Raw genomic sequence first — 19,605 nt, 5'->3', positions numbered from 1 at the left:
CCGGTACCGGACCCCCTATACTGTCCCCGGGATAGCCCTCAGATCCCCGGCATCACTCTCACTCGTCCGGTGCCGCCCTCCGCATCGGCCCCCATGCCGCCTCCCCATCCCCAGTGCCCCCCGGACACGGGTACCAAGGATCAGCCCCGGGATCGCCCCGAGACCACCGATACTGCCCCGGGACTGCCCCCGAGGCTGTCTCCACATGCCGGTACACCACGGTCCATTGGTATTGCCCCCTGGATAACCCCCAGACCAGACCCCCGGTGCTCCCTCTCCGGTAGCCCCATCACTCCTCCGATACTCCGAGTGCGCCCCCCTGTGCCATGGTGACACTCTCGATACCACCCACTCCCCAGGATGAGCCCCCAATCCTCCTAGTTCCCCCTTAATCAGAACCTTCCCAGTATCCCCACAGTCCTCTGCAGATGCAGAGTCCCCCAGTCCTCTGCAATCCCCCCAGTAGCTCCCAGTATCACCCCCACACCATTCCTCGTAACACCCAGCAGCTCCCAGTACTGTCCCAGATCCTGCCCTGGGAGCCAGGGGGTGACTTTGAGAGCCGGGGGGACACCCATTGCTGGGGGGTTACCCAGTGCCAGGAGGAAACCCAGTGGGTGCTGGCATGTGGACCTCACTGCCAGTTCAGGGGTGCCCAGTGCTGTGTGAGGAGCCCATTCTGGGGGGACAGCATAACCCCCTCCCTTTCCACCCAAAGCTCAGTGATCCAATGGGTTGATGGTGGGGGGACACTCTGGGGGGTCCCAGGAAACTTTGAGGACACATAGACACAATACAGTAGGGGTAAATTTGGGTCTCTGGCACCCACTCTACATCCCCAGGAACTGGGGCCACTGGCAGCTCCATGTCCCCAGGGGGAGACACCCACCCCTCCAAGGGCATCCACAAACCCCTTTTGGGGGGGCTCAGAACCTCCCAGACCCCCATCACACCAAAGACACTTCCCCCACCTACCCCTAAAACCACCACTCTGCAGCCCACCACATCCAACCTCTTTTATTACAAACGAGCAGTACAATTTGGAGGGAAAGCACCCCACACCCCTACCCTGAGGGATATGCCTTGATGACCTTGACATCATCGAGGGGTCGGTCCTGGGAGTTTGTCTCCACCATGGCTAGGCGCCCCAGCACCCCCATTCCTTGGGATACCCTCCCAAAAATGCTGTGCTTCCCATCCAGCCACTGTGCTGGGCCCAGTGTCAGGAAAAATTGGCTTCCATTGGTGTCCGGCCCTGCATTGGCCATTGCCAGGATCCCGGCACCTGTGAGACATGGGGACATGTTACCTCATGGATGGAGATACAGGGAAGATGCCACCCCACAGCCAAAGTTCCACCATGATTAGGGACATGTCACCCCATAGGGGATGTCATCTCATGGCCAAGATCCTGGTATCACAGGAAACATGTCACCCCAAGACTGGGATCCTCAAGGGTGTCAAACTATGGCTGCGAGCCTTGGGACTTGTCATCCCGTGAACATGGGAACATGTCACCAGATGGAGGGGTCTTAGTGGACATCAGTAACAACTTGCTCCCACTGGTGTCCAGCCTCATACTGGCCATCACCAGGATCCCAGTGCCTGCGGGACAGGGGCTAAGGGTCCTGGCACCCTGAGGGACATGCCATGCTATGGCCAGGGTTTTGGGGGACATGCCACTCCAGGGAGGAGGCCCTGGGGGATATGGAGGACATGCCACCCCATGGATGGGGTCTCAGGGACATGTCATCCTGTGGCTGGGGTCCTGGTGTCATGGGGAAAATGTCGCCCAATGGAAAGGTCTTAGGGGATATAAGGAAGAATTGGCTCCTGTTGGTGTCCAGCTCCATGCTGGCCATTGCCAAGATCCTGGTGTTTGTGGGACACAGGGACACATCACACCAGGAATGGGAAAACAGAGGACTGGGCATCCCATGGCAAAGCTCCTGGGGGAGATGTCACTCCATGGATGGGGTTTTGAGGGACACAGAGGACTTGTCACCCTATAGACGGGGTCTGGGGGACAGGGAGACATGCCACCTTCATGGTCAGGATCCAGAGGACATACCACATGACCAGCCCCCTTGAGACATGCCACCCCATGACTGGAGTCCTGGGAGTCAAGTCACCCCACGAATAAGGACACAGGGGACATCCCATTCCACAGGTGTGTTCTCAAGGGTCCTGCCCCCCTATAGGTGGGGTCCTTGCGTCCCTGGGATGCCCCTCCAGTGTTCTCCCAGTGTTGGCTCTGCTCACCAGTGAACTTCAGGTCAGGGTGCAGCTCATCCTCAAATTGTTTCCCATAGATAGAGGCACCACCACGACCTGCAGGGGGATTTGGGGGTCAGCAGGTACCCCTGAAACCAGGGAGGGTCCCAGGGTGATTTCAGAGGCCTGCGCTCACCAGTACCCGTGGGGTCCCCTCCCTGCACCATGAAGTCCTTGATGATGCGGTGGAACTTGGTGCCATTGTAGTACCCGCGGCGGCTCAGCTCAGCAAAGTTCTTGCAGGTGCGGGGGGCATGTTGCCAGTACAGTTCCAGCACAAGTGAGCCCATCCTGGGATGGGAACAAAGGGAATGGGAACAGGAAAGGCACCAGGAATGGGGAACAGTAATGGGAATGGGAAAAGGAAATGGAGTCATGCCAAAGTGATACCCATATCCCCAGCTTTAAACCAAAGCCAGGGGCTGTGTTGCTAGCGCAGCTCCAGCACCAGCAGGCTCATTCTGTGAATGGCAACAGCAGGAATGGGAACGGGAACATCACCAGGAATAAGAACTGGAGACAGGGTCATCACAATGTGACTCCCACAGCCAGTTTCAGACCAAAGCTAGGGGCTTTGTCTGCCAGTACAACTCCCGCACGGGAAGGCCCATCCTGGGAACGAGAAAACCAGGAACAGGAATGACACTGGAAATCGGGAACAGCACCAGGAATGGAAACAGGAGATGGAGTCACCTTGCTGTGAACTCCTTCATCTACAGGGTAAATTCTTGCAGCTGAAGGGCAGGGTCATCCCAGCTGTGACCCCCAACCCCAGTTTCAGAACAAAGTCAGGGGGCTGTGCTGTTAGTATAGCTCCAGCACCAGCAGACCCATTCAGGGAATGGGAAATGGAAATACTGGGAATGGGAACAGGAATGGGAAGGGTATCAGGAAACACCTAAACGTGACCTCCCCCCATCCCCCAAGGGCAGTCAGACAGGGAACACAGGGATGAGAGAGGATGGGGGGCAATGGCGGCTGCAGGTACTGGGACCCCAGGAGGACATGGATGGCTCTTGGTACCAGGGGAAGCAACCAGGACTGGCTGGTTCTGTGCAGTACCGGGAGACACTGGGACTAACGGACCACCACGGCATCACTGGGATCGGCCCGGTACCGAGGGGCCTGGGAGTTAGGAACACCATGGGGGACACGGAGGGCGGGGACCAGGGGTTCTCTAGTACCAGGGCAGAAACCAGGACTGGTTGATACTGGGGGGGAGTCGGACCGTACCGGTCTGCCTCGTACCGGGAGGACTGGGGACTCAGGAACACCAGGGCTACATGGAAGCCGGGGTGGCAGGGAGCGGACACCGATTTACCCCCAGCGCTGCGGGAGGGGGCGGGGACCGGGGTGGGCGAGGCTTCCCGTGCCGGTGCCGGTACCGGGACGAGGCCCCGCCCCTTACGTGGTCTCCATGGAAACGGTGGGCGGCTGCCAGGAGTCGGGCGGCACGACGGCCATGCTGCGACGGCACCGGTGGCGGAAGGACCTTCAGACGCCGCGCTTCCGGGACGCGCCCCCAGGGGGCTGGGGGTGGAGCGCGGGGAGGGGGAGGGAAGAGCCAATGAGTGAGGCGGAAGGCGAGGAGATAGGCCAATCAGAGTGGAAGCTTAAAGTAAGCAGACCAATCGGAGCCCGGGGCGGGCGCGCCGCGATTGAGCTGCAAGGGGAGGGGGAATTCGAACGAGACTCCGCCCCTTTCGTTAGGCCACGCCTCCTCGGCGCGCGCGACGAGCGGGAGCCGGGGGCGGTGAGGTGGGGGGGAAGAAGGGGGACAAGGGGCAGACCGGGACCCCCGGGTAGAGGGGAAGCCTGCGGGGTGATCGGGGGGGGCCGCGGAGCGAGGGGTAAACCAGCCCATGCGGAGATGGGGTGACGTGGGATTGGGGTGCGGGGCTGGGACTCGTCGGTGGGGCTGGAAGCCTCTTGGTCTGGAGCTGGGGGCCCCCAATATGGGATTGGGGTCTCCCGGGCTGGGGGTGCGTGGCTGGGAGATTCCCCAGGTGTGGGGGAGGGATCCCCTATTATGGGGTTAAGACCCCTCAGTGTGAGGCTGGGAGGCCCGGGAGTGGGCATGGGACCTCCAGAATTGGGATTTGGGGCTGAGACCTCCCACGTGGGAGGTGGGAGGCCTAGGAATGTGAATGGGACCCCCTCGGGATCGCGATACAGGACTAGGACCCCTCAGTGTGGGCTGGGATCCCCAAGGGATTGGGGTGAAGGGCTGGGACCACTAGGTACGGGAATGGAGTCTCCCAGTGTGGGACGGGGACCCCCTGAGGATCAGGATGTGGGGCTGGAGGTCCCCTGGGATCGGGGTGTGGGGTTGGGAGTCCCCCGGGATCGGGATGTGGGGCTGGGGCCCCAGGCTGTTGGGCTGTGATCCCCCAGGAATCAAAATGTGAGGCTGGGGACCACCCGGGATCAGGGTATGGGTGTGGGGCTGGGCCGGATCCTCTGGGTATTGGACGGGAGTTCCCCTGGGTGTGGGGCTGCGACATCCCAGCGGCGTTGGACCCCCTTATTCTTGGCCTGGGGTTCCCCGATAGGGGCTGGGAACCACCATTGTGGCACTGGGGACTCACAGGGATCAGGGTGCAGGGCTGGGACCTCCCATTGTGGTACTGAGTACACCCGGGCTGGGGCTGTGGGTTCCCCGGGTGGGGGTAGCCGGTATCACCCCCGCCTACTGGTGCCGGCGGAGCCATCCTGTCCCCATCCCGGTGGCATCGAGCCCGGCGGCGCCTGGTACCGGCCGTGTCACCCGGTGCTGACCGATGCCACCGGGCCCCCGCGAGGGGTTGGGGACATGGGGGGCGGGTAGGGGCGCGCGTGGGAGACCCCGATGGGGTTGGTGGTGACCCCCCCAGCTCCCGCAGGTGGCCCCGGTGCGCCGAGGCGATGGCCGAGGACCGAGGTACGGCAGCACCAATGCTGCGTGTCCCCAGTGTTTCCCCCCTGGGGCGGGGGAGGCCGGGACTGACCCCCAGTGTCCCCCCAGATATTCGATTTGTCACCGAGGAGAGCTTCGACTTTGGTGTGCTATCCCCATCTGACAGGTATGGGGGCGTAGTGGGGACAGGGTACCCCGTGTGTGGGAACAGGAGGGACAGGGCACCTTATAGTTGGGAACAGGAGGAAAAGGATGGACATAGAAGATAGAGGGAGATAGCACCTCATTGTCAATGTCCTAGGAAATGTGTCACCCGATGGATGGGGTTGTGGGGGATGTGGCAACTCATAGTTGGGGTCCTGGGGGCCTGAGGGACATCACACCCCAAAGATGGGGTCCTTGGCGATATGTCACCCCATGAACAGGGTCGTGGGGGTCCTGTGGTCATGCCCTCCTCATGGATGTGGTTGTGGGGGTCCTGGAGGATGTGTCACCCAATGAATGGCCGGCATGGGGTGGGGGGTTCCTGCCACTTCTTGGCAGTGGTGCTGGGGGCTGCCACCACCTTTCTCCCTCTCCCCGCTTCATTCGCAGCCAGGAGGAAGAGGAGGATGAGGATAGGGCGGGTGGGGGGTGCCGGCACGGGGGTGGCAACGGGCGCTGGAGTCCCCTGCGCGGGGCCCGTCTGGAAGAGATGGTGCGGGAGGCCACGCGCCTGGCGGCACAGTTGGAGGGGTGTCACCTGCCCCCTCCCGCCGCCGGAAACCCCTCGGGACCCGCCGCCACGCCCCCCGGCACCCCCCGCAGTCCCCGCCGCCAGACCTTCGTGGTGAAGGACAGCCCGGTGCGGGCGCTCCTCCCCACCGTGGATTCGCAGGGACCTGCCTCCATTCCGCACCTCCCCGCCAAGCCCCGGGGGGCCTCTGCTGCCACCACTGTCCCCAAGGTAGGTGAAACCTGGGAGTAGGAGTCCCAGTGTAGCCATGTCCTTCCCGGGCTGAACACCCAGATGCTCCCTCAAACCCATCCTAGATGGGGGTAGTGAGTGCCCCCCTGTCTCCAAGGCTCATCATGAACCTCCCCAGCCCTGTGGGTGGGGGGCACTCACTGAGTGATGTCCCCATGTCCCCCTCCTCTGTTTTCAGGCACCCTCCAGCCGTAGTTCCACAGCAGCAGCAAAAGGACCCTCCGGGGGCAGGGAGCCTCCCCCTAGCCGCGTTGGTCCCCCCCAGCCATGCCCTCCCCAGAGGCAGGGGGCTGGTGTCCGGGGCAGGTCAGAGCCCTCCCGAGGGGGGACAGCAGGTAGTGATGGCAAGGGGGTGGGGACACCATGGCCATGGGGGTTCCTGGGCTGCACCCCAATGCTCTCCTCTCTCCCCAGGCCAGCCTAAGGTGAGGGGGGGCACAGTCCCCTGCCCCCCCTCCACCCGCCAGCCCCACGTGAGGACCACCACCACTCCTGTCCCCTCCAGCTGTTCTCTGGCACCCACTGCCCTCCCCAAGGTGTCCCCTCGGACTCCAGCAGTGGGTGGGAGGACCCCCACAGCCAGAGGTAAGGATGTAGTAGGGTTAGGGTTGGCACAGGGGATGCCCCCTCCCTGTGCTTCAGTGTCCTTATGGGTTCTCTCCCCTTTGCAGGTGCAGCACGGGCAGCACCCCCAGCTGCTGCCTTGGGGTGCAAACCAGGACCCCCCCCTGCCCGCCTGCGGCCCCCCCGCAAGACGGCGGTGAGCAGCACCCCGAGGTGACACGCCCAAACCACCCCGCACCTACCCAGAGGCCCTGGTGGCACCCAGACCCCCCCTAGGTGCCAGCCAAGGTACCTAGGCTGGGGGCGGGCAGAGCCAAGCCACCCCAGGGATGAGCTGAGGCATCCACTGGGTTTTGGAAGGAGGCAGGCAGTGCCAAGGGCCCCCAGGGAGCAGCCAAGGAACCCGTTCAGTTGTCAGGCTGTGAGGCAGAGCTGGAACCCCCAGGGACAAGCTGAGGTTGGGGTGGCAGAGCCAGCGGCCTCCCCAGGGATGAACCGAGGCACTCATTGGGTTTTACTTTAATTACAAAAGGTCCCATCAAGAGTAGGAAATGTCCTATGTCCCCCAGTATCCAGGGGTCACTCACCCCCCAACACCCATTCCTGGGTTCCCCCACCTGAGCCTCACCCCTGGGCGGCGGGGTCCCAGACATCCCTGTAACCCCCAACTGTTCCCCCCACCTCAGGGAGTTGGTACCGTGGGATGGGTGGCATCTTCAGGGGGGTTGGCACCTTGCGGGGCAAGGGGGGTGGGCACAATGGGGGAAGTTGGTTATAAATTCCTTTTTTTGTATTTTCATGTATTTTTTAAATAAGAGACTGCTGGGCAAAGGGGCTGGGGGTGATCATGGGGGGGCAACAGAGGTACCCTGTGCCACCCCCCCAAGGTGCCAATCCCTGCAAGGATACAAAGTGCACTGGGGTGGCTTGTGGCTCCCTGCCCCCTCCTGTCCTCTCAGTCCTTGTGCCCCACCAATCCGTGTGTGCCCCCCCCCCCCGTCCCCCTGCCAACCCGGTGCCCTCCCTGTCCGGGTGTCCCTGGCACAGTGGGTGGGCTGCCCGCTGGGTGGGTCCCCATTAGATCGAGGTCTCGTCGCTCCTGGTGGGGGGGATGGACAGACGGCAGGGGGAGTGGATACAAAGTGGGAGGTGGGGATAATAAAAAACAAGACAGATGCGTGATGGGGGAGGTGGGTGCCAGGGTGCCCTCTGTGCCCCCCAGCACCCAGCACCCACCCATGGGGGGAGATGGAAGGGTGGGGGTTGGGGGGAGCCCCTCAACCCCCCTGGGTTAATGGAGAAAATTAAAAAACAGAAATCTGGGGGGTAGAGGGGGAGAGAAGAATAGGGTTAGTGCTGCTGTGCCAGCTCTGCCCTGGGCATCTGTGGGTGGTCCAGAGGGTACCCAGTGGGCACCCCAGGATCCAACGTGCACCCCAACACCCAGTGGGCACCCAGTGGTCAACAGGCATGTTTGGACAGTCAATGGCCACCCAACATGCACTCCAACACCCAATGGGCACTGTTAGAACCAAGGGACACCCAGTGGTCAGTGGACACTCATGAACAGTTAACATGCACCCAATGAGTGCTGTTAGGCTTGATGGGCCATCAGTGGGTGACCCAAAGGTCAGTGAGCACCCAACAGGTGCTGTTATACCTGATGGGCATGTAGTTTGCACCCAGAGGTCATTAGGCACCCAGTGGACATTCAGTAGGCACCAAATGGATTCACAGTGTTCAATGGATGCACAGTGGGCATCCATTGGTCAATGGGCACCCATGGACAGTCAATTGGCATCCAACAGGTGCAGTTAGACCTGATGGACACCCAGTGACTACTCAGTGGGCATCCAGTGGGTACTCAATGGGTATCCCAACACTCAATGGGCACCCAGTGGGCACCCAACAGCCACGTTTGCACCCCATGGGCACCCAGGATTCCAAGAGGAATCCTGGCACCCTACTGACACCCAGCAAACACCTTTACACCTGCTAGGCACCCTGGCACCCACTGGACACCCAAAGGAAACCATGGAACCTGATGGATACCCCAAAAGTAATGTTGCACCAAGTGGATGTCCAGTCAGTCGTGTGACACCTGATGGGTAGCCAACAAGCAGTGACAGACCCAATGGGTGCCCAGTGAACACCTGAGAAAAACCCTGGCACCAAGTGAGAATGCAATTGGAACCTTTGCACCGTTTTGCCCAGCCATCCTTGCACCTGATAGGCACCCAAAGGGTACCCAACAAGTAGTGTTTGACTGCTTGTCCACCCAGCAGGGACCCTGGCCACCCCAAGGGCACCCTCAAAACCAATGGTGGGAACCCCGGCACCCAAAGAACTCCCAGTGAGTACCCCTTGAATGTGGTGGGCACTCACTCAGAGCCAGAGGAGTCCTCATCAGCAGTGCCTGTGCGGATGCTCATGGCAATGGGGGTGAGGCCGCTGAGCTGCTCCTGGAGGCTCTGCCGAGGCCGGGGGACTGGGTGGACCCCCCCATCGCTGCCCGAGGAGGCAGCTGTGCAAGCGGGAGGTGGAGGGAGCAGCCCAGGGCACTGGGCACTGCCCCGCTCACTGATAGGGGGCAGGCACTTCTTCAGGATCCCTGCAGGGGCAACATCACCCATGGGTGGGGAGGCCAGATTTGGAGGGCCCACCCCTGCCATGGTAGCCCATTACCTTTGTGGTGGTGGGGCAAGGGCAACAGCAGGGGGTCCCTGGGGAGTGCCTCGCCGTTGGGCCGGGGCGGGTCGCCCCAGGGGTGTCCCTGGCCCCCGGCTGGCTGCACTCGAAGCCTCTCACTACCTCCTGGTCCCTCGCTCTCGCTCGCTGTTGTCACAAACTCCCCTGGCCAGTACGGGCACCCCGGGGGCACCAGGGGGTCACCTGTGAGGAAGGAAGGAAGCTTAGACAGGCAGGATGAGGGACACCCCACCCCGTTCTCACTGGGTGCCCCCATCAGCACATGGTGTGAGGGATGCACCCAAACCTATTGTGTCAGTCCCATCCACACCCCAGACTGGACAAAGGGCAATCCTTCCCCCCTGGGTGCCCCCCATCAGCACCTCTGACTGCCTGAGGGACCCCCACACTGGGGGAAGGGGGGGGGAAGGTAGGTATCACCACCCCAGACTGGACAAGGGACCCTCTCCCCCATACCCACTATACGTCTCTATCAGAACACCAGGCTGGACAAGGGATCCCTTGTCCACTCTGTGCCCCCTGCATCAGGATCCAGCCAAGATGAGAATCCCCCCAGCCCCCCCCCCCCCACCCCAAATCCATTCAATGGCCCCATCACTACTCCAGACTGGACAAGGGACTCCTATCCCCACCAGGTGCTGCCCAGCAGCATCTTGGATAAGGCAAGGCACCGCCCCCTACCCATTGGGAGCCCCCCCCATCAGCACCCAGCCATGTTGAAGGTCCCCCATCTCCACGGGGTGCCCCCTGGGAGTGTTACCAGGGCCGGGGGGACCCGGGGGAGCCCTGGGCAGGGGGTCCCAGCCGCGGGGGGCCTCGTCCTCGCTGTCAGAGGAATGTGTGGAGCCATAGGAGCCACTTGGGTCATCCAGGGACAGGTCACTGTCCGAGTCTGTGTCGTGCTCTGGGGGGTCATGGGTCAGGGGCTGTCCAGATACACCTCCTGCCCCCTGGGCCGAGGCTGGGCGCACTTGCCCTATGGGTGATGCTGTACCCTCGGGCTGGTCCTGGGCATCAAGGAAGAGCCCCCCGGGCTCAGGCAGCAGCACTGGCCCTGGGCTGCCTGCCAGCCCTGAGTCCTCCCTGTGGGGACACAGTACTCATCAGCATCTGACCCCCATTCATGAACATCTACCATCCACTGTCACCCACTGAGTGACACCAACCCACTGACACAATATCACCCACTGACACCCAATGCCCACTGACACTCCAATATCCACTGACGCCCACCACCCTGATATCCATCATCCTGACACCTACTCCTGACAACCCCCCACCCTGCCACCACCCCACCACCCTGCCACTGTACTGCCATGCCACCATGCCATTGCCCCATCATCCAGCCATTCCAACACCCTCACAACCATGTCACTCCATCACCCAACATCCACCCACCCCAATACCCCCATGCTATGCCATGCCATCCAACCACCCCAGCACCCTGCTATCCCACCATCCCATCACCATTCCATCTTGCCGTCCCAGTGCCACACCAGCCCAAGACCCCACAAAAACCCATGCCCTGGCCCCTCCTGTGCCCAGTACCGCCGCATGAAGGGGATGTAGCTGTGGTGGCTCTTGCCCGAGCGTGTGGTGCTGTGCAGGGACCCCGAGGACCCACCACCTGGGGAGGGGTACAGCCGCCCTGCCACGTATGTGCTGTCCCTGCCATAGGCCTGCCAAGGGCACAGAGACGTCGTAGCCATGGCACAGGCTGCCCTTCACTACCTGATACCCTGTGTCCCCAAGCACTCACGGGGGTCAGGGTGGCTTTGGTGGCCAGTGGTGAGTGGTGGCAGCGGGCACAGCTCAGGCGGAGGCTCCTCCGCACTTCCTTGCTCAGCACCACACAGGACAGGAAGATGAGGGGGCCCTGGGCAGAGAGGGGGCAGGGGAGACAAGGAAGGGTGTGCACAGCCTGGGAGGACCCCAGCAGCACCCCAGACAGGTCAAGGGGTCACCATCCAGATTGGGTGCATCCCACTGGCACCTCAAAGAGAACGAGTGTCCCCCTATACCCACAAGGTGCTCCCCACTGACAGTTCAGACAGCATGAGGGACCCCGATATGCAGTGAGTGCCCCCCATGGGCACTGTGGAGTGACTGAGGTGTCCCCATACATACTGGGTACCTCGCGTTAGTGCCTTGGATATGGCAAAGGATCCCTCTGTGCCCACTGGGTGCTCCACAAATAGGTGTGGGACTCTGGAGTTTCCAAGGGTGTGAGCTTCAGGGGACTTTGGGGTCTCTGAGAGTCCCAGGGGTGGTGGTCACTGGGGATCCCAGAGGTGGAGGCTTTGGGGTTCTGGAGTCTTTGGTGGTGCCAGGGGCAGTGGCTCTGGAGGTCCCAGGGGTGTGTGTTTCAGGGGTCTCAGGGGTAGGGTCTCAGGTGGTCCCCACTGACCTGGAGGCAGTTGGAGGCGGCGAACAGGTAGTGACAGAGCAACATGTCACTGTTGACTGAGAGCAGAGCCAGAAGCCAGGCCAGGCTGGGCATGGCCAGCAGGACTGCAGATGTGCGCACCCCAGACCTGGGCACCCCAATGGCACCCCAGTGTCATCCCAATGACATCTCATGTCACAGCCCTCTGTACTTCTGCCCCCCAGGATTGCCCCAGCCCCTCATGGCCCCCTTTCCCCCTAGATGCCCCAACCTGACACACTGCCATCCTTGGGTGCTCCATCCCCCCTGAGCTCCCCAGTTCCCCATGGGCCCAGCCTAACCCCAACTCCCTGTGCCCTTGCCCCCAATGCCCTTCTGCCTCCCCATGGGTGCTCTGTGCCCTCCTGCCCCCCTAGATGCCCCAATCTCCCCTGATCCCCCCAGCCCCCAGTGGGGCTCTGCCCTCGATGCCCCCTGCCCTCCACAGGTGCCCCAAGACTCTATATCCCCCTACCCACCATGGGTGTCCTGGTCCCTCCTGTGTCCCCCTGCCCTCCACAGTTGCCCCAACCTCTCATGCTCCCCATTGGTTCCAACCCCCTGTACTGCCTGGGTGACTCACGCTGAGCCCTTTTTCTGGAAGCCCTGGGGGGTGGCACACGTGGCCCTGGCCGCCAGCACCAGGAACAAGATGCCAACCTGGGGGTGCAGGGAGTGAGCAGGGTGATAGGGGATCCCCTGCCCTTCCCAGCCCCCAGCCCTCAGCCCTGTACACACAGCGAGGGCGGCACCGCAGGGCCCAGCCAGGCTCCACACCAGGCTGTCGTGCAGGGCCAGCCAGCAGAAGTCAGGGTTCCCGTAGCCCTCAGGGTCCAGCCCCACCGCCAGCCCTGCAAAGATATATAGGGCAGGGCCAATTCAGTGGGCGGAGCTATAAGAGGAGACAGGGGGCTAAGGTGGGAGGGGTGGGGCTAAACAAGGTGAAGCTATGGCAGGACGGGGCATGGAATGGTTCGTGGATGGCACGGGGTTGGTGAGAAGGTGCTGCTCTTGGGGGTGAGGCTACACTGGGTAGAGACAGCACTATGCAAATGAAGTATGTCTAAGTTCTTGGCATGTGGCAGTGTTGATGACAGCAGGGATATGCCACTGGGGACTTGTCTGAGAGGTTATTACAGGTCTATTCTCTCGGGGTGGGATTATGCAGATAAGGGCGGGGCTAAGATCCTGGGGGTGTATCTGACTATGATTGATGGAGAAGGGCTATGGCCCTGGTGCCATATTGAAGAGGTTGGGAAAGATGCTTTTGGGGGTGGAGATATGATGGATGAGGGTGGGGCTAAACTCCTAGGGTGGGGATAAAATGTTGGGCCAGGGTTATATGCTTTGGGACGGGGCTATGACTCTGGGGATGTGTCTGACAGTTTGGGGTCAGAGCTGTGGTGGATGAGAGTAGGATTATGGACCCAGTGGCCTGTCTAAAATCTTGGGGATTTGGTTTGATTGATGAGGGCAAAGCTATGACTCTGGGTCTGTATTAAAACTATCAGGGTGAGGCTATGGTGGTTAAGGGTGGAGCTAAACTCTTGGGGTGGGGCTGTTTTGGATTGGGCGTGGCTATCCTGTTGGAGGCAGGGTTATATCCACGGGTGTGGCTATGCTGGTAAAGATGCATTTGGGGGTGGGCCTATATTCTGGGGGTGGGGTTACACATGGAAATAGGACCCCACCATGCATCAAATTGATTGGGGGGAGGGATTCAGGCGACAGGGCCATAGCCTAGAAGAGGGTGTGTAGCCAACAGAAGGCATTGACCCAGATGGAGGTGGGCAGCTGGTGGACCAGGGAGTGAGGTCAGAATGAGAGCAGGGTTTCACAGCAGGGCTTACCGGTGATGAAAGCAGGCAGTCCCCAGCCCAGCACATGGTAGAAGCGCATGGGACCACGGTCGACATGACGGGGCTCAATGCGGCGCCGGTAGAGGTGCAGCGCCTCCAGCAGTGCCCAGCCTACCGCACTCAGGTACAGGAACTGCAGCAGGATGGCCACCACCGTGCACGCCAGCTGCACCCGCCTCGTCACTGCCAGCCCACAGCCCCGTCCACTAGCTCCACCCATCCAACTATATGCACAACCCCCAGCTCCACCCCTTTTGAGAGGTCATTCCCGGTTGAAGTCACACTCCTCTAAAAGGTCCCACTGCTTTTATAAGCCTCACCCCTTGAGTGGCCCACCCCCATGAGAGCCAACCCCTTTGATGAGATCTACCCCTTAGAGAGCCTCACCCGTTTATCAGCCTCACTGCTTTGGAAGCCCCACCCCTTTACACAGACTCCACCCCTTGAGATCATCACCCCTTTGATAGACCCCCACCGATTATTGTCCTCACATCTTTTAGATGCCACCCCTTAGGCCCAGCCCACCATGGTGCGCCCACTCCTTAGCCCCACCAACCCAAACACTTCAAAGGCAGCAGACCCCCTGAGCAAACCAGCCCTTTCCAGTGAACCCCACTCCTTCCCTCCTTTCCCAGCCCCCTTTTCCCACACACCGGGACATCAGCCTGGTTGATGCCAAGCAGGAAGACAAGCTGAGCAAGGAGCAGTGCAGCTGAGCCATGCCGGCGGATGCTGTGGCGGTTGGAGCGCAGCCGACTGAGGGTCCCTAGGGACACGACCACCAGCGCCAGCCCCGCCAGCCCCACGCCCAGTGAGCCGTAGGTGAGTGCTGCCAGCGGCAGCACCTCCCCGTTCTGCAGTACCAGGATAGGCATATGTCAGGCATGTGCTCAGCGGGCATGCCCCCCAGATATCCCCATCAACAGACATTACAAAGCAATCAGTCCCTGGGCTTGGGAAGTCCTGCCCACAATGCATAGCCTAATAGGAAGGCCGGCTCACATTGTTCAGCCTTGGCCCTGGTAACCCCACCTTATGAAACCGCCAGTCACAGCCCTTCGACCATGCCCCTCAAAACCCCACCCACGTTGTGTAGCTCCACCCCTTTAAACTTCTCCCATACCACTAAGCCCCAGCCCTCAAAATCCCACATCACTCAGCCCTGCCCCTTTCAACCCCACCTTCTGAACTCGACCCTGGCCCCTGAAACCACACCCACAGCAATGACCACACCTCTTTATATTCCACCCACAGTTTTCAACCCTGCCCCAGGAAACCCTGCCCATAGCATTTAACCACAGCCCCTGAAAACACACCTGCATCACTCAGCCACCCCTCTTGTAACCCCACCCACACCAACTCTGCCCCTTGGAGACCGACCGGCCCAGCCTGCTCAGCTGCATCCACTGGAATCCCACTCATCCTGACTGGACCCGCCCCTGGGGGAGTTCTGACAGATCTGACGTAGCCCCGGCCCACCCTATTCTGCCCCAATAGAGCCCTACCCATTGGATTTAGCCGTACCCCTTGGATTTAGCACCACCCCACTTAAGCCCCCCCCACTATTCTCAGCCCCGCCTTCATGAGCACCCACTCCTCCACTCTGACCCTGCCCCTCTATGCCCCGCCCATTCTGCCAACCCCCTCCTATCCCTGTCCCGCCTCTTTTATCAAAAGCCCTGCCCCTGTCCCTAAAGTGCCACCCCTGTGCCTGGCACCACCTGGTGCCCTATTTCTGCATGTGTCTCCATCCCACCCCCCCACCACCATGTCCCCACCAGGGCCCTCACCCTGAGTCATTCCATGCCCCAGGGTCACTGTGGTCCTCCACATCCCCTGAGTCACATCAGTCCCCCTCTGTCCCCATGCACCCCTCCGTGTCCTCCTATGTCCCCACCTCTCGGCGGGAGATGTCCATGAGGACGGCAAAGCTGGTCAGATGGTGGCACTGGCAGCTGACATGACTGTGGTTGCGGAAGGCGACTTCGCAGCCTCGTGCTGACCAGCCACCTACACTGCCCGCCCTGCACAGCACCACAAGGTGACATAAGCTGGGAAACCCGCCAGTGCACCCACCAGGGACGAACACACACACACCCGCTGAGGACACTCACCAGGGACACCCATTGGGAACATCCACCCCACCCAGGGACATGCACCTGAGCCAGGACACCCATCCAAGAGGTCAAACACTTGGACACCCACCAGGGACACATGCACTGGGGACACCCACTGGCATCACCCTCCCAGAGGGACACACACCCACCAGGTACATCCCCAGGCAACACACACCCACCCAATGAGACATCCATCCACCCAGAAGAGACAACCACTGCCACCTGGGGCCACTCACCCACCAGGGACACTCACCCGGGAACACCCCTCCATTTGGAGACAGCCCCCTATCCTATCCCTGACACCCACAAGGGTCAGAGCTGTCCCCTCATGTCTTGTTCCCATGTTAGTCACCCATGACCCGCAGGGACACTGGGGCATCCATCCTGCCCTGTCCCCATGTTCCCTGTCCCCTTAGGATGTCCTCTGTCCTCTTAAGGTGTCCCTATTCCCATGCCCCCTGTCGCCTCAAGGTGTCCCTATCCCCTGTTACTACGTCCCCTGCCTCCATGGGATGCCCCCATCCCCATGCTCCCTGTCCCTCCAGAGTGTCCCCATCTCCCTGGGGTGTCCCTATTTCCATGGCTCTTTTCCCCCCAGGGTATTTCCGGTTCCCCTGTTGTGTGCCACGTCCCCTGTTACCACAACATGTCTGTCACCCTATGTTGCCCCTGACTCCCCAAGATGTCCCCATCCCCCCACGGTGTTCCCTGGGATATCCCTTGATCCCCTGGGTGTCCTTATTCCCACGTCCCCTGTCTCCGTGGGGAGATCCCTTATCCCTCTGGAGTGTTTCCATCTTCCCCAAGGTGCTTCCATCCCCAATCCCATTGTTCCGGGATGTCCCTGTGCCCCCAGGGTGTCCCCTGTCACCCATGGGGTGTCCTCTGTCCCACCCTCACCGCAAAGAGTGGTTCCAGAAGACACAGATGGGCTTGGAGCGTTCCTGGGTCTCCAACAGCCGGAACTGGAGGGTGACAGGCTTGGCCAGCAGCTGGGGGGTCCCCATGCCCCCCACGCCAACCGTGCCCCCGGTGTGCACGCTGATGCTCAGCACCGGTGTGTTGATGACAGGGCGCTTGGGCACTCTGGGAGGCACGGGGTTCAGGGAGCCCACTCAGAGCACCCCAAAACCCACCTTGGTGCCACAGAGTGCCCTTGCACCACACAGACACTGTGAGGGAACCCCGTTCTCCCCTGTGCCCCCCCTTTTAGGGCACCCCATAGGCACCATTCTTGGAGATCCCTTGAGCCACCTCCCCAACCCTCTGCCCCCCATCGTCAGGCACTCTCTGTCCCCCCCACCCTTGGGCACCCCATGTGTACCCTTTTCCATCCCTCCCCTGACATCCCTCCGGACACCCCTGTCCCCATCTCCCTATACCCCCCAGATGCTTGGCTTTGCCCTGACACCCCATGCGCCACCCCCAGCCCCCCAAGCCCCCATCCCCAGTGGCACCGGAGGCTGCGCTTGTCGGTGTCGAAGTGCTGGGGCAGGAGATCGGCCAGGGTGCGGTAGATGATGATGCTGGCGATGGCCTGGCCCTCACCCAGGGATGGCTGGCGCTTGTGCCGGGTCACCACAGTCATCCCTGCCTCCTCTTCCTCCTCCTTCTTCTCTTTGCCTGCTTCATCCTCCTCCTCCTCCTCCTGCCCACCTGTGCCCTGTGGTGCCTGCCCATGCCCAGCTGAGGTGCCTGGGGGCCATGGGCAGGGAGTGGCATGGTGCTCTGAGACCTCATTGGGGTTCCCATGGCCACCCTGAGTCCCCAGCACTGCCAGTCCCATGACCACAATAAGGTTCCCCCAACACTTCCAGCTCCAGGGGTCCCTATGTCCACACTGGGGTCCCCAACCCTGTCAGCTCCATGACCATGAGGTCCCCATGGTCACACTTGTGTCCCCAACCCTGCCAACTGCCATGGCCACACCAGGATCTCTGATGCCACCCTGGGGTCCCTGGTCATTGCATCCTTACCAGGGTCCCCAGCCATGCCAGTACCATCCTGAGGTCCCAAACCTGCCAGACTCATGGCCACACTGTGGTCCCCATGGTGGCACTGGGGTTCCCGTGGGGATTCCCAACTCTGTCAGCCCATGGGCATTCAGGGGTTCCCCCACTCCTGCCAGCCCCCAGCCAGGGTCCCCAGCTGTGCCATGTCCCCATGGACAAATGGGGTGCTCCCCAAGCCCTGCCAGCCCTATGGATACAAGTCGGTCTCCAACCCTGCCCCCTGTCCCCCCTATGCCCTGGACTCACGCCTGTCCTTGGGGGACTGGAAGATGCTGTCAGGCAGGATGACGGTTGTCTCCAGGTCTGGAAGTTTCTCCCCCCGCAGCGCCTCATACCGTGGCAGATGGGCACCCGCAAAGCTGCTCTTGTCCAGCCGCACCACCGACACCACTGTGGCATCATGTCACCCACTGCACGGCATGACATGGCACCCACCAACCCTGAGGCCCACAGACCCCAGCACCCACCAACCTCACGGCATACCGACCCCAGCACTCACTGATCCCAGGGCACACCAAGCCCAGACATACCAATGCCGGAACCCAACAATCCTGGCACCCACTGACCCTGGGGAACACAGACCTTGGCACCCACTGACCCCAGGGCACACCAACCTCTGCATTCACTAATCCTGGGGCACACCAATCCTGGCACAAACCAACTCCAGCACCCACCGACCCTGAGGGACACCCACATCAGCACTCACCAACCCTGGCACCCATGAACCACAGAGCCACAGATCCTGGGGCATGCAGATCCCGGGACCATAGATCCCAGCACCCAGCAACCCTGTGGCACACAGACTCCAGCACCCACTGAGCCCAGCACCCACTGACCCTGACATCCAACAACCCCAGAGTAATGAATCCATAGACCCACAGACACCAGCAGCCACCAACCTTCAGGCACATGGACCCCAACACCCACTGACCACAGGGGCCATGGATCCTGACATCCACTCACCCTAAAACCCACCAATCCCAGGATACACAGAACACAACACCCTCTGTATCCAGTACCCACTGACCCCTGGACACACAGACCACAGCCCATGTCCTCAGGGACACACACATGCCTCTAGGCACACCCACGTTCCCCAGGACACTTCCCAGCCACATAAATGTCCGTGTCTGCAGCACAAGTTCCCAAGTACACATCACACATGCATGCATGCTCCTAGCACACATCTCCTTGTGCACATACATCCCCAGCTCACACATCCTTGTGCACACACATACTCCAGGTATATTCGTCTGTGTTCCCAGACATGTGTCTATGTCCCCAACATACACACATCCCCTGAGCTCACACATGCCTCAAGCGCACATATGTCCATGTCCCCAGCACATACATCCCCCAGGCATATCCATGCCCATGTCCCCAACACCACACCAAGGGCACATGCGTGTCCCCAGGCATACATGTTCCCGGCATGCCTATGTTCCAGGCAGATACCCCCCTCACAGCCCTCCAGCCATGCATGTCCCCACTGACCAATGTTAGGGGTGACAATGGTGAAGGGGCTGAGGTAAGTCTGGGGCATATTCCGTGCCAGGGCTCGTGCATACTCCTCAAAGTGCCGCAGCAGCTGGGCTGTGCCACCCTCCGTCTGCTGGATCAGCTCCCAGTGCCGCTTGTTCCCCATGTCCAGCAGCGCACTGCCCACCCGCAGCAGGTTCTGGGGGAAAGGCAGCAGTAGTGGCACTGGAAGCTGGCACTCTAGGGTCTGGGCAGGGGGTCCCTAACCTCCCCTGCAGGAATCTATTGCTGGGGCACTGGCAC

General features: G+C 61.2%; 3 protein-coding genes across 12 annotated transcripts in view; 1 reads left to right on the top strand and 2 right to left on the bottom strand.

Moving 5' to 3' along the window:
- Window positions 1-1,002: 1,002 nt before the first annotated feature.
- On the bottom strand, window positions 1,003-3,785 carry PPIL1 (peptidylprolyl isomerase like 1). 4 transcript variants are annotated; one of them, XM_066203997.1, is made up of 4 exons: window positions 3,683-3,785; window positions 2,411-2,565; window positions 2,263-2,331; window positions 1,003-1,285 (listed from the first exon to the last, which is right to left on the bottom strand). In XM_066203997.1, the coding sequence occupies exons 1-4, from the start codon at window positions 3,736-3,738 to the stop codon at window positions 1,065-1,067; spliced, it is 501 nt and encodes a 166-aa protein (XP_066060094.1). In that variant the 5' UTR covers window positions 3,739-3,785; the 3' UTR covers window positions 1,003-1,064. The 4 variants fall into 4 exon arrangements, with proteins under 4 accessions (XP_066060094.1, XP_066060096.1, XP_066060095.1 ...); XM_066203999.1 differs by lacking the exon at window positions 3,683-3,785 and adding an exon at window positions 3,596-3,674; XM_066203998.1 differs by lacking the exon at window positions 3,683-3,785 and adding an exon at window positions 2,665-3,495.
- A 204-nt stretch (window positions 3,786-3,989) lies between these two features.
- Window positions 3,990-6,918, top strand: PSRC1 (proline and serine rich coiled-coil 1). Its single transcript, XM_066204149.1, has 7 exons — window positions 3,990-4,027; window positions 5,157-5,194; window positions 5,279-5,336; window positions 5,765-6,116; window positions 6,316-6,472; window positions 6,552-6,722; window positions 6,809-6,918. The coding sequence occupies exons 2-7, from the start codon at window positions 5,179-5,181 to the stop codon at window positions 6,916-6,918; spliced, it is 864 nt and encodes a 287-aa protein (XP_066060246.1). The 5' UTR covers window positions 3,990-4,027; window positions 5,157-5,178.
- A 794-nt stretch (window positions 6,919-7,712) lies between these two features.
- The window catches only part of CELSR2 (cadherin EGF LAG seven-pass G-type receptor 2), a 30,357-nt gene continuing 18,464 nt past the window's right edge, over window positions 7,713-19,605 (bottom strand). For 2 of the 7 annotated variants that reach the window (XM_066204146.1, XM_066204147.1), the window contains 17 exons: window positions 19,318-19,501; window positions 18,070-18,213; window positions 17,269-17,506; window positions 16,712-16,897; window positions 15,592-15,718; window positions 14,348-14,548; window positions 13,686-13,860; window positions 12,574-12,686; window positions 12,419-12,495; window positions 11,818-11,944; window positions 11,170-11,286; window positions 10,959-11,089; window positions 10,405-10,493; window positions 10,171-10,314; window positions 9,387-9,593; window positions 9,087-9,312; window positions 7,934-8,020 (listed from right to left, as the gene is read on the bottom strand). In XM_066204146.1, coding sequence (XP_066060243.1) covers window positions 7,993-8,020; window positions 9,087-9,312; window positions 9,387-9,593; window positions 10,171-10,314; window positions 10,405-10,493; window positions 10,959-11,089; window positions 11,170-11,286; window positions 11,818-11,944; window positions 12,419-12,495; window positions 12,574-12,686; window positions 13,686-13,860; window positions 14,348-14,548; window positions 15,592-15,718; window positions 16,712-16,897; window positions 17,269-17,506; window positions 18,070-18,213; window positions 19,318-19,501 — 2,514 coding nt within the window. In that variant the 3' untranslated portion in view covers window positions 7,934-7,992. Of the gene's footprint in view, window positions 7,801-7,933; window positions 8,021-9,086; window positions 9,313-9,386; window positions 9,594-10,170; window positions 10,494-10,958; window positions 11,090-11,169; window positions 11,287-11,817; window positions 11,945-12,418; window positions 12,496-12,573; window positions 12,687-13,685; window positions 13,861-14,347; window positions 14,549-15,591; window positions 15,719-16,711; window positions 16,898-17,268; window positions 17,507-18,069; window positions 18,214-19,317; window positions 19,502-19,605 lie in introns of those variants that run through there. The other 5 variants (XM_066204143.1, XM_066204145.1, XM_066204142.1 and 2 more) reach the window with 3 other exon arrangements.

The sequence above is a fragment of the Chamaea fasciata genome, unplaced genomic scaffold (assembly GCF_029207755.1).
Source record: "Chamaea fasciata isolate MVZ Bird 193981 ecotype frontalis unplaced genomic scaffold, bChaFas1.0.hap1 SCAF_25, whole genome shotgun sequence".
NCBI lineage: Eukaryota > Metazoa > Chordata > Aves > Passeriformes > Sylviidae > Chamaea > Chamaea fasciata.
Note: the sequence above shows the minus strand (reverse complement) of the source record. Positions and strands in the feature narration are given on the sequence as shown.